General features: G+C 49.6%; 3 protein-coding genes across 3 annotated transcripts; 1 reads left to right on the top strand and 2 right to left on the bottom strand.

Moving 5' to 3' along the window:
• Nucleotides 1–477: 477 nt before the first annotated feature.
• On the bottom strand, nt 478–1,443 carry M438DRAFT_78832 (uncharacterized protein). The gene is made up of 2 exons (XM_029910323.1): nt 1,180–1,443; nt 478–1,124 (listed from the first exon to the last, which is right to left on the bottom strand). Exons 1-2 carry the CDS (start codon nt 1,295–1,297, stop codon nt 520–522), a joined length of 723 nt encoding a protein of 240 aa, XP_029757597.1. The 5' UTR covers nt 1,298–1,443; the 3' UTR covers nt 478–519.
• Nucleotides 1,444–5,847: 4,404 nt separating this feature from the next.
• M438DRAFT_376893 (uncharacterized protein) lies at nt 5,848–6,990 on the top strand (the record flags this gene model as incomplete). The annotated part of the gene is made up of 8 exons (XM_029908696.1): nt 5,848–5,945; nt 5,976–6,047; nt 6,078–6,151; nt 6,185–6,281; nt 6,321–6,517; nt 6,551–6,727; nt 6,761–6,829; nt 6,860–6,990. The coding sequence occupies 8 exons, from the start codon at nt 5,848–5,850 to the stop codon at nt 6,988–6,990; spliced, it is 915 nt and encodes a 304-aa protein (XP_029757596.1).
• Nucleotides 6,991–10,415: 3,425 nt separating this feature from the next.
• On the bottom strand, nt 10,416–11,780 carry M438DRAFT_348186 (uncharacterized protein). Its single transcript, XM_029906081.1, has one exon. The coding sequence runs from the start codon at nt 11,538–11,540 to the stop codon at nt 10,551–10,553; it is 990 nt and encodes a 329-aa protein (XP_029757595.1). The 5' UTR covers nt 11,541–11,780; the 3' UTR covers nt 10,416–10,550.
• Between the last annotated feature and the right edge of the window lie 936 nt (nt 11,781–12,716).

Raw genomic sequence — 12,716 nt, 5'->3', positions numbered from 1 at the left:
GCCTTTTGGCCATTTTACAGGATACCAATGGTATGGAAAGATGAGACTAATATGTTGGACCTTGGTCAAAGATCCCTACTCTTCGGATGAAGTAAGCCGACAGATCTCTAGTCCTGTCTGCATGGCTGACAAGAGATACAAATTGAACATGAAGATAGTATCTCAGGCAGGGAACATCAGACTGTACGTCGCAGAACACAGTTTCAGAGCCTGATCTCAACCAATCAACCTTTACGGCCGAGAATGACAGATACGCACCCAAGTTGAGCATGCATGCATGATGTTCAAGAATGATTCGGCCGTATCGCTGAGTGTCAAGTATTTTGGGGGTCAAACTCGTTTACCAAGCTACAGACCTGAATTCGCAGACGCGAAAAGACTCTTGTCTATCACATGCGTCTTGAGAAAGCGAGAGGAAGTGAACAGAATTGAGTGATCCATTAACCACTGTCTAAAGAGTGATGGTCTTGATACATCTATGGAAAGAAAGAGCGACAGCAATCTAGTTGAACATGTCTGTCATTGCGGTTGAAGTCTTAGGTCATCGACATATGTGTCTGCAAGAATACCACGAGATCGCCATCGCCTTCTACAGCTGAGTCGCAAAAGATGTTGGTCTCGAGTCCACCGTCTGTAAAAACCGCGATTGCACAGCGGGCAGATGGACAAGTGTGCTTGACGAGACCGTTCTCTTTGATGTCGTCGCAGGTTGCTTGCCGATGAGAACACACGACCTCCGCAGCAACGCTCGAAACATACATGCTGGAAGGATGAGTCCAGCGTTGCGAAAGAGTATCGACGTTGCGATGGTCGTTGACTCGGTCGTGGCAAGTTGTTTGAATCGTCCCGGCAGAAAGACGCCGGGTTTCCGATGTCGCTGTGATATCCTGGGCTGCTTGGATGATTGTCCATGAGAGAGACGTCTTGCGTCATGTCTGCAACAAGAGGACCTCTTGTATCTTGTAGGTGTGTAGATGGTTGACTTATACGACCGAAAGGCTGCAGAGCGGTGAGAGCTTGTAAGTTGTAGTCCGTAGTTGGGTATGGCCAGTTTTCTACCTGTTGTAGATCTGCGAAAGGGGTGATGCTTCCATTGAAGTGACATTGTGCCGGTAGCTGCCCAGCTGCCGTTTGAGTTCAGTTGTGCTTGCCTCGAAGCAACGCGGAAGTTGTACTCACGATCCATGCTCTGATTGCACAGGCTCATATTGATATCGTTGCAATAGGTGAGAGGCAGCGTCGGACTTCCTGAAGCACCTAGCAGCCAGAGCCAATGTTGTGCTTGATCCTGGTTCATCGTTTCGAATGGATCCCCCAGGTTGACTGAGTGGCGTGACTGATAGCGAATGTGTCTCAAGGCTGAAGGATCAGTGAATATATATCGCCATACCTGTATCTTGCCAATGTCTCTTCAAGCAAAACTTTGTCAGTAGTCCGAAAGCAAAAGACTGTTGATCAATCCAATCCCGTCGCGTCACACCAAGTTCTGCACCTGGACCGAGTGTGCACAGAGTTGAGCATCACCCTTTGTCACAATGCGCGGCACCTGCTCGATTCTCCGAGACCAGTTTGTTTCTTGTATGGAGACCTCAACGAGCCGATGATCGGATCAATTTACGACTGAGCGCAGGAACCACCGGAAACGGTACCGACTTGGCGCTCAGCATCAGCCTTACCAGTACGCCATCAACGGCTTCTGTACATGTATTCAGTGGCGCCGTATGGCCCGGGGAAATATGGAGGTCCAGGACTTGATATTTGCCGATGGGATCCTGGTTCTGTGGTAGACCGTTGATCCGCAAAACTGCCACGCGACCATAGTCTCGGCTTCGGCTCCGGCGGGAATTTATGGCCGGTGAGGTCAACAGTATTTCTCTGTTGTGATTCAGACCCTTCATGCCCACATAGAATTCACGGGTGAGAGTTTGATACGCTCACTTGGACCAGAAAAATCACCATTTGGTAAAAAGGACTTCAAACTCAATCACGTCCATCATTCCTGACGAAGACCTGCAGCTAACATCGCCTGTTAGTCATTGTTGATATTCGCATACAGGCATTCTCAGTTACCCTCACGCAGTAGAGTTCAATGAAACAGAGAGAAAAGTCGTGCTAAGATCGCACAAGCAACGCATTGGACAATCACAGTGTTTTGCTGCATGCTGGTCCGATGCCCACGAGACCGATGTATGAACACTGACAGTCTCAACATCTGTTCTATATCTGGATTCAAGATTCGTGTTATGGTTGACGTTGACAGAAACTTTCTTCTTAGCGTGAGCCACGGGAAACCACCTTGTCAGATGGAGGCAATTCGTGGCGACTGACCAATTCCGATGCACTATCCAAAGACTTTCGAAGTGTCACATTGTTGACTTATAGTTCAGATAGTTCAGTTATGATCAATGGTTTGCGACTTCGCTACATTCTGCAAGAACCACTTGCTCCACTGAGCCTTCTTCATCCGTTTACATCCTGCAGCAAGATACGCACCGATCTATACAAGATTTACGACCACAACCGCAGCTGACAGCATCATGAGGACGGTGAAAGAGACTGTCTGGGAAGTTGCTCCGCCTGTATAGATTGCCATGCTCGATGTCGCAGCTGTGGTGTTGGAAACTGACAGGGAAGGCATGGAGAACCTAGTATGGACAGAGCTTGTAGCGAAAGCAGAAGAAATGGACGATCCTGCATGATCGCTGACACCGTAAAGTGTTTGAGACGCAGTGACAAAGTTGCTCTTATTCTCACCGCCTGCAGCAGTGACCGAAATGCCCGCTTCTGGTTCTGAGGTAGATCGTGGCGGCGATTGATTCGATTGAAGGTTTGTCGTAAGAGGAGCGATGTTGCCAGTGTTTTGCGAAGCCTCGCTGATGAACGATTTAGTCGACTGACCGGAGTCGGAAGTTCCGAGATTGATAGACGGGATGTCAGCCCCAGTGCTGCTATGCGCCTGTACGAAGCCGGACTGAATGAAGGCTGAGATTGACGCAACAGGACAAGTGATGAGCTGTGTTTGGGTATCAACAGATGCGATGGCGGTGGTAAAGCCGACTGGCACTCCGGTTGGCGACCCGAGATGGCAAGGGCATGTTTCCGTGATCGTGTAAGTCACAGGGACGAAGCCAGTTTCAACAGGCTGAGAACATACGGTGGGGTATGTGCTCACAACTGGAACGATGCTCTGTGAGGAATAGAAGGTGTGTGGCGCGTTTTCAGAGGCCGGGCAGCTTGACACAGTCATCACTGGCAGGACGGTCGTGCTTGTGCTGTTGGACATCCACTGAGCAGAGACGATACGAACTGCCAGGGCTGCTGGAACGAGAGGAATGTAGAGTAGCTTCATGATTTGAGTGAGCTGATCAGGATTTGACATGGGAAACACTGCAGGTCATTGCTGTATATATGCGAGTTTCCTGAAGCCCGCACTCTGAAGAGCAACTCCAGGTTCGTCGCTCAGCATTGCACTTTTTTTCTATCCGGGATTACACTCTGACCACGCCGTTTGAACTGGGAGTATACCCTGGGCATTGAACAAATAAGCTTCATGCCACTTTGATCCATCCATAAACAGACAGGAAACTTTTTGCAGGTATCAGAATCCACGCCGAGGTCTCTTGCGAAGATGCTTAATATCTTTCGGTAGGTCAGACATGTCTTGTCGTACCGTCGTGTTCTATGAACTGGCTGTTGTATGTGTCCTAGAATCATTGGATAGACCGGGGTTATGGGACATCACAGAGCCTCATGTTCCCAATGTCTTGCATGTTTCCCTTATATCGTTCCCAAAGTTGAAGCTTCCGCCCGCCTATATTGGACATCAAAGCGCTTGAGAGACAGCCACGACGATAGTGGCGCTCGCTGGAGGACTTCTTCCCAGACTTGTGGTCTAGATACGGTATGCGATCGCTGCTAACTTCCGAATCAAGCTGTTATCATACTTTGTGGGTAGTCGCCCATTCTATATCCTCCACATCACCCCGGCTTCCAGTCATCCGAATCCGTCAGACACTATCGTCTCGATTAGCTTTACACAGTCTGGGAATCGTATTCCCTCCAAAGGAACGTTGCCTAGCTATATTATGCTTCGTCGTGGCCTCAGCTACGATGGCGCACCGGATCACTCGATAATGTCAGGTCACACTACCTTGAGCGGAGAAGAAATGAACCCCCAAAACCTATATGAAACGTAGCTCCCTGGCCCTGTGTGACCATCCAACCACATATCTGCTACCACTCATCTCCTCCGCCATGATGAGCACAATGCACTCTATCATCCTCAGTTGGATGCTCCTCGTTCTAGGCATCTGTACGTCAGCTCAACGCACGATCATTGAGCTTCAGCCGATCGAAGTCGTTTGCAGCGGCTCTGTCATTTCGACTATCACTCAGTGAGTCCTGCTATCACGACACACCACTGTTAAATGCTCACAGTCACATAGAAGCCGTACAAAGACATCTGACTTCCCGTATTCCCAAGGTTCTGCGACAAGTTCTGCTTCCTCAAATGTAGTCAGCAGTCATTCCTCCGGGGGCAGTCTCATTGAAGGCTTTTCCACATCTCGCACCACTTTCGAAACACCATCAGCGTCTAGTGTATCTTTCCCTCAAGGAAATGCATCGTCCACATTGACGCGCGCGCTCTCCACACCTGGCTTATATACGTCGATAATAACCACTGATGTGCCATCTGTCTTTACTTCAACCGGCCAGCCAGCCTTCCCAGGGGGGAGCACGCCTGTGTACATTTTAACGCCACCAAACCGTTATATCACTTCCTTCATCATCACAGACATCCCTAGGGTATCTACCTCAACGGGTGTGCCACTTTCACCAGGGGGCAGTACACCTGTTGTGATCTTCACGCCTCCACCTGGTCGCTTCACATCCGTCATCACTACGGATATTCCTTCAGCATTTACCTCAACTGGCGTGCCAAGTTCTTCAGGTGGAAGTACGCCTGTTTATGTTTTTACACCCGCGAGCTACAGTACGACTACCATTACCACAGATGTCACTGCCGAAACTACTTTGACAGGCACGGCAATGACCTCTGGTGGCACTGTTCCAATCACAGTCTTAGACCCTCCATCCACCACTTTCTTCTCTACGACGACCGTGCCTGGAACCGATTCATTTCCTTATACCAGCACAGGAAAGCCATCGGTCCCAGGAGGAACCGTTCCAGTGAGCGTATTTACGCCGCCCTCTGATTCCACAACGACGATCACTTCGGACATTCCTTCCAGAGCGACATCCACCGGAAAACCTTCTGTGCCTGGAGGGACAACTCCAGTGACGGTTTTCGAATCTCCAGCTACGACCGCATACTCGACAACATCAGTTCCTGGAACAAATGATACACCATACACGGTGACTGGACCACCCATCTTTTCCGGAGGGACTGTCCCAGTCACAGTCTACACACCGATCTTCTCAACTCGGACTTCGACACCATCATTCTCCAATACTACCTCAAGCATTTCTAGCAGCAGCTCAAACGTTCGCAGCTCCTCGACTTCAACTCAAGAATTGACAAGTCCTACCACTTTCGTAGTATCGAGTTCTTTATTGAGCAGCTCAGCAACATCTACCTCGGAGACAGAGTCAACCAGCTCGCGTCCATCTACTTCCTCGGAACCCCAGACAAGCTCGGGATTTCTGACATCCCTCAGCTCGATCGCGAGCAGCCCCTCGTCTTCGAGTTCTGAAATTCCTACCAGTCAAGATTCTGAGCCGAGCGGCAGTCCGACTTTATCGAGCTCGATGCCAACGAGCAGTTCTGCCTTTTCTTCATCTCCATCTTCTTCCCTGCGGCCCACCTCGAGCAGCTCAAACTACACCATGTCCAGTAGCTCGATGCTGTCGACCGTCCCGAATCCTCAAACCACGAGCTCAGTTCCACAAACAACATCTAGCTCTGTTCCGAGTAGTTCTTCATCGTCGACCTCGCAAGCTCTTACGATATCAAGCTCTGTGTCAAGCAGTGCTTTGATGTCCTCGAGCTCCATGCCAGCCAACAGCTCTACCCTCTCTTCTGCAATGTCTTCTACCTCACAATCTGCAACGAGTAGCTCGAGTCTGGTGTCCGAGAGCGGCTCTTCTTTTTCTTCTTCAACCTCGACAGCATCAACCAGCGTATCGATCAGTACATGTGCCGTCCCAACCGCAACTCAAACAGTCCGAGCATCTGGTACGGCAGGCGCCTCTTCCACCGTCGCTGTTCCGGCCTGCGCAACAGCTGCTCGCTTTACGGTGATCGGTGGTGCAGGTGGTGCGTCAGCCTCTTCAGCTGCAGGTTATGGACGCTTGATCAGCGGTGTGGTCCCCGTGACTCCTGGTCAGATCATCCGTGCCATTGCAGGTGGAAGTGGAAGTATAGGCACACAAGGACTGTCTGCCTATGGAAATGGTGGCCGAGGTGGTGCGAACTCTGGTGGTGGAGGAGCCGCATCCGCACTCTACATCGCATCCGATCTGATTATCGTCGCTGGTGGAGGTGGGGGTCAAGGTGGTGCTATCAGCTCGAGTGGCCAAAACGCCGCAGGAGATTATAGATACCCAGGTGATGCCAACGACGGAACAGCCGGTACGGTTGGCAAAACTCGCACGCAGACCAACGCAAACGGTGGTGTGCTTTCAACTGCCGGCGGAGGTCAGCCTGGAACAAACTCTGCTGCAGGCGCAGGAGGTACAGCTTCTGGCTACAGCGATGCTGCCGTCAGTGGCAAGTCTGGCAATGGCCATGTCGGCGGAGACTATGCAGTCACTTCGAACACCGACTTGACGTATACCTCTGGCGCAGGTGGTGGTGGCTACTTCGGCGGTGGCAGCGGCGCGAGTTCTTACTGGCTAGCATCAGGAGTTAGGTCAGCCATTTCTGGAGGAGGTGCTGGTGGATCAAGCTTTGTGTCTGGGAATGTCACCAACTCGACCCAATTTCCTTCCGGATTCAATGTCGGACAGGTTCTCATAAGCTTCATATAGCGGGCTTTGGCACAACAGATATATATGCTGGTGGATTTCGGTCATGAAGGAAGTGGTAGGACCCGATGTCCAAAATTGGAGCAGATTTAGAGCTTTGATGCATGAGGCAGAGTCAATCATATTCTGGGCTAATCATCTCTCTTTGCGTCTGTCCTATTGTCTGCTTTGGCTGCGGCCTTGTTCGTGACTTTTCCTTGGGTCGCCCTTGTGTCTTGTTCGTAGATAATAAATTTATAATCACAGTCGTGCTCTCTCTTCCGCATACATATCTGGGATCTCGCCAAAGACCTCTATGATTTTCTGCGTTATGATGAATCGAATCTTGAGACGTCATTATGTAGATGAGAACAGCGAACTTGGGGGAGTTACAAGCGCCCGAGTCGTACATACCGGAAGCAAAGATGCATGCTGCAATGTGAGCCTAAATCTGCGTGTTACAGCGCAGTCTGGCTGCGATACATCCACTTAAGATATTGCGATCGAATTTCCTGCAGATCCTCTTGATAGCGAACGCTCTGCAGCATTTGCCCAACATGGCGGTCTGCACTAGGAATCATATAAGTCCTCCGAATCAGTTAATTAACATTTGAGGATCACCTCGATGGTATCTGCTCTTGTTCTTGTAAGCAAACGAGATAAGGAATGGTTGTAGAGCCTTTGTCATTCTCAGAGTGGGCTGCCCAGAAAGCTTTTCTCGTTCCCCAAAGCACGAGCCCTCTAGTCTTTCCCCTGCTTATATTCGAACTTCGATACGTAGTCACTAACGAGCTCCTTGATTGAGCCCGCGATTTCCGGACGTCTCTCATACTCACTTTCTGTCGATGCCTCGATAAGAATGTGCCCTGCGATCATCGCTGGATTGAGCTTTTGACCGTTCGCAGTCAGCTCGGTCAGATCTCGTGGCGTTCCTGCTCAATGTAACGGCTAAAACGGTATAGATCTTCAAGCATGGACGTCTTTTCACGGGAATGTAGCTTTGTCGCGGGTATGCGGAGCTACCTCCGCAAAGACATACCACCTTCCAGAAGCAGAAGGAAAAGTAGGGCTTCTGTGTCCGCGATCGTTGAGAAACTTCAGCTGCGATTAAAGACCACATCTCTCAACGGTGAAAATTACTATGAGCTCTGGGCAAACCTCAGCTCTGGGAATCGTGTCCTCCGCAATTCTTTGTATCGGATCTGCCTAAGCTCGTTGAGGAAGTTCAATCTTCTTCTTGTTGCTAGTATACGAGTGTGTCAACTACTGGAAGAAAGTGATTGAAATCGGAATGTCAAAAATCTTGCATCACATTATTCACTGTCCTATATGCGTAGTAGAGACACCTTCTCGATCAAAACTTCCTTGCTTCACTAGGACAATATCACTTCCGTCATAGCCTTAGCATCATGTGCCTCGATGTCACGCCGTAGGATATGCGAGGAACTGCGACCACGTCATGAGCCTCGTGTCGTTTGGCATAGAATATACTGATTCGCCGTCCGAATGGTGGTGTGACAAGGACTGTAGCGTGTCGAGGTGATTGCCCGGCGTATAGAGCGGTGGAGCAAAGGAAAGTATCCCAATGTCTGGAGGTGGCTGTAACGTTACGGAAAGTTAATGCGGCGCTTGACGAGCATGGCAGATGGGATTTGAAACTGATGGTTGCTTGGAAGTGGCAATCATGGTGCGATTCCGCCTGGTCTCCATGATCTGGTCTGCGTGATCAGGTCCAGGCAAAAGCAGAGATGCAGGTAGCTGTGTCGAAAGTATTACGGGCGATAGGTCGATGTATGGTACAACAAACTGATGCGATTGGTATAGCTGCGTTGGATCCTGATCAAGAGATATTGCAGCATCGCAAGGTTGTGCCACTGTCGTTGTAGCGACATAAGGCGTCTGACAATCTTTCAAAGCCGTGGACTGGCCCATCCAATAATCCGATCCAGGTCTCCGGGCTTGAGATCGTCGTTGTCGCTTGGAACGCGTGTTGTACCACCAGTTCTTGATTTTGCTTGCGCTTCGATTTCGGAGATGGGTTGAGATATGAGCCTAACAGGTGCCGTGTTGTGCGACTAGGCTTTCGACCATATTACACTCGTGCTCAGTCAACGCGCTGTGATCGAGCCCCCCTTTCAAATGCTGGGTGTATCGCTCGGTGCACTGCTTTGGCGTTCTTGTCTGTACGAGATGAGAGACTCTTCCCCAATTGCTAAGTCCATTCTCGGCCACAATCTGTAGAAGGAGCTTGTCTTCTTCGGGGTCCCATGGACCTTTGCGGATCCAAGGCATGTCGGCGAATTATAACGATGATGTGAGTATGGATGTAGAGCTGAGTCCAGTCTGGTGTATAGCAATGTCACGGTGTGGCTGCGTGAATCTTAACGAATGTGAAGGGCTCTTATAACAGTTGTGGCATGCTCGTATCTGTAAGCTTCAATCTTCCGTTGACATCCAGGACGACAGCAGTGCAGATAAATACAAGGTTCATAATCTGGCATCCACTCTGTCGAAGCTTCAACGAAGTTCGACTCTTGGCTGTCTGACATTGAAATGACATGTTCGCAACTTCAGATACTAAAGCGTCTATGTCGGCAATCTTTCGTCTGGTTTCTCTCGTGAATCGAATGGGTCTCAAGTCCGGCTCAAATCTGAATATGATCGTGTCTTTGGCTTTACAAGGCTCAACTTGGCCGTTTCACTTGTGCTGCTTTATGGCGCAACATCGGAAAATGTATCTAGTTCGCTTCAAGACTACGCTGATCAACAAAAACGCTCTGGATTTGCGTCGATATCATCCCATCTGCTCTACTGCCTGAATTCAGAATAACGATGAGCCAATGGTAGTCTAGTGACTTCCAAAATAGTGTTTATAATGTCTTTACGGCTCACTCTCCTGTTAATTCTACTGCATGCTTAATCGCAATGGAAATCCTAAGGTTCCCCGCTCAGAATGGTTTCTTGAACCTGTGCGGTAAGGTGTCTCCTAGTACAAGCATACTATTAGCAGAAGTGGGCGTCTGCGACAGTTTGTGCTTCTAATACTCATCTGCGAGCAGTAAGCTAAATCTGGCTGAACGAGGTTAGCATGTCTGCATCCGACATCACCCGACAAGCATCCTTTCCGGGAGAAGCGAGGGTTAAACTTTGCATGCTACAACCAAATCTGGACGTGAAGTAGGGCATGTTTCTTAACAAGGAATGGTCCTATCTGCCATGGGGTTTCCTGGGGCACGTTTTCCAGAGGTTCAACGAACGTTTTCCATGCCTCAGATTGCGACCATAACAAGCGAACAGTTGCTTTTTGGTGAGAGAGTTGAACCACGACTCGCGGGAGATCGCGTGCCCATGTCCTCCTTCCATCTCAATCTGTCGGCATAATACTGTTACTCACTAGTTGCGACAGGGACACAGCTGTATTATGGTATCTGAATTTCTACATATCTAAGTGCTCTCCGAATGACTTTGTTCAGTTTCTTGTTCAAGCACTACTATAATAATCAATAAGAGAAGGCCGCAGTGCTCATTAAGCTGAACTATCTCCCACCCATATCTCGCTGTCTAAGTCCTCCACCACAAGGCACTTAAGAACGCGTCCATGCCGAACGTACTGTAGCCCTTAGACATCGTAGTTGTACCTCGGCTAAGGCTTCAGGCTGTGCCATACCATCATTGACGCTCTTCTGCCATTCGAGAACCCTCTTCTGCTGCTCCACGGGCGAGACAAAACTGTGATGATGGTGTATCCGAAGTATTTCTTGCTGATACTCGGCGATCCATTGTCGATATTGATCTAGAGGGTGCGGTTTTGGTGATGGAAGCCTAGTGTCGGTTTTTGTAGAAGATTCTTCTTGGTGCTGTGGCGTTTGGCGTTGAAAGTGATGTTTTGGAGGAGATATCGGCGACGGCAGTCCAATGTTTGGGTTCTGAGACGTCCGAGCAGGTTCAAGCGTCTTTGTTGCGACGTCGAGGGTGTACTCGGTGGCAAGAGGTGAGTAGACTCCAGGACTGTCGGCCTGCTGCGAGGATATGCGTAGAGATATTGGGCTCATCGTTGTTGTGGGGATGACAAAAGTATCTGAAGGCTGCAGACTTGCTTCCGCGACAGCAGGAGATGGTTCACGATTGAATGCAAAAGCATGTAATCTCCGCACCGCCTTCAATTCCCCCTCCTCACGCTTCAACTTCCTCTTCTGCCTCTGCTGAAGATTATACCACCAATTTTTGATCTTCCTCTCACTTCTGTGGGGAAGATGTTGAGCTATCAATGCCCAGGAAGTCCCATATTGAGCCACCAGGTTTTGAATGGCCCAGCATTCGTATCTCGTGAAGGCGCTGTGGTCGAGATCTTGTCGCAGGTGTTGGGTCCATCGCTCAGAGCATTGTTTCGGGCTCCGGGTTTGCATCAGATCGGAGATTCTGTTCCAATCGCAAGGAGCGTGTGTTGCTAATAGTTTGAGCATCAGGTCGTCCTCTTGTGGCGTCCAGTTCCCTCTTCGATATGCGTTCATGGTGGTCGTTGGCTCAGGAGATTGAGGATGTGAGAGCTGCGTTTGGAAAATTTGGGAAATCATTGTCGAGGGAGAGAAAAATTGTGCGTTGCAGGGGGATTGGTGTCCTGGGTGACCATCTGTCTTGTGGTGCTGCCGCTATTTGGAAAGTCCCACGGTTCCATACTTCGACAGATGAAAAGTAAAACGTCTGGAAAGATTAGTTCAAGCAACGACCTACTTTCCGTTGAGCGATGTACAAGCTATAGCAAGTAATGACCGACGAGACTACTACATTGGTTGTTCCAGAGCGGTATGTTGGTGGATTGAATCTCCATGCGTTCCTCGGGAGGCATGAGTAAGACCACATCATGACGCTCGCATCGGCCCAACAGTCTGGTTCGAGAACCAATTGCTGATCGTTGGAGTTCGGCTATATAGTTTGCCAGTGCTTGTCTTGCTTGTCAAAAGCTTGTTCATACCTCTTGTCCTTGGCCATCTCAGCTCTTGATAGCGAGCGAGATGTCTTGTGACAAAGTAGACAAAGTCAAGATATGTTTAGTCAAGAGAGGTGAACCTGGTCGCTTGTAAAAATCTGGTCGTAGATTGATACCCATGTCTACTGAGACGCGACATGTTTCTTCGCAATTTTTCTACAGTACTACTCTTCGGACAAAGACTTGCCTTGTTCAACAGCGAATGCGAAACCGTTGGAAGAAACTTCGGCGTCGAATGTTGATCGCAAAGTCTAAACGGTGAGACTGGAAAACGTCTGTAGATTCCGTCAACCGCGACAACGTTTGTAGGTGGCTAGCTCAAGCGCCATAGCATGACACGTTCCGGCTCCCGGACTCTTGCTGTACCGAGACTTTGTTCGGACGCGGAGATGGTGGTTCCTCTTCCGAATGTAGCCTCTGCCGCGTGGAGTTCCGAGTTGTCAATCAGCGTTGTTGTAGCCTGCATAGTCGTAGAAGATGTTCCTTGCCTCTCATGCAGTGATATCCCGATTACAAGACTATGCACATCTGCCGTGACCCTGTCGAAGATATCACCAACACATCATTAGATCTACCGCATCTACAGCACATACACGCGTTCTTCGCGGAAATCTTATTGCCGGAATAGAACAGTGCACCAGTAATTGCCGGCGTTGGCTCCGCATACGCCGGGCCGTTGAACCACGCCTTTCTCCACGCCCTAGACCCTATCGCGGGATGTCCACCTGAAGTACGTAGACAGCGTGGCGCACGTACAATAGTT

The sequence above is a fragment of the Aureobasidium pullulans genome (assembly GCF_000721785.1).
Source record: "Aureobasidium pullulans EXF-150 unplaced genomic scaffold scaffold_19, whole genome shotgun sequence".
Taxonomy (NCBI): Eukaryota; Fungi; Ascomycota; class Dothideomycetes; order Dothideales; family Saccotheciaceae; genus Aureobasidium; species Aureobasidium pullulans.
Note: the sequence above shows the minus strand (reverse complement) of the source record. Positions and strands in the feature narration are given on the sequence as shown.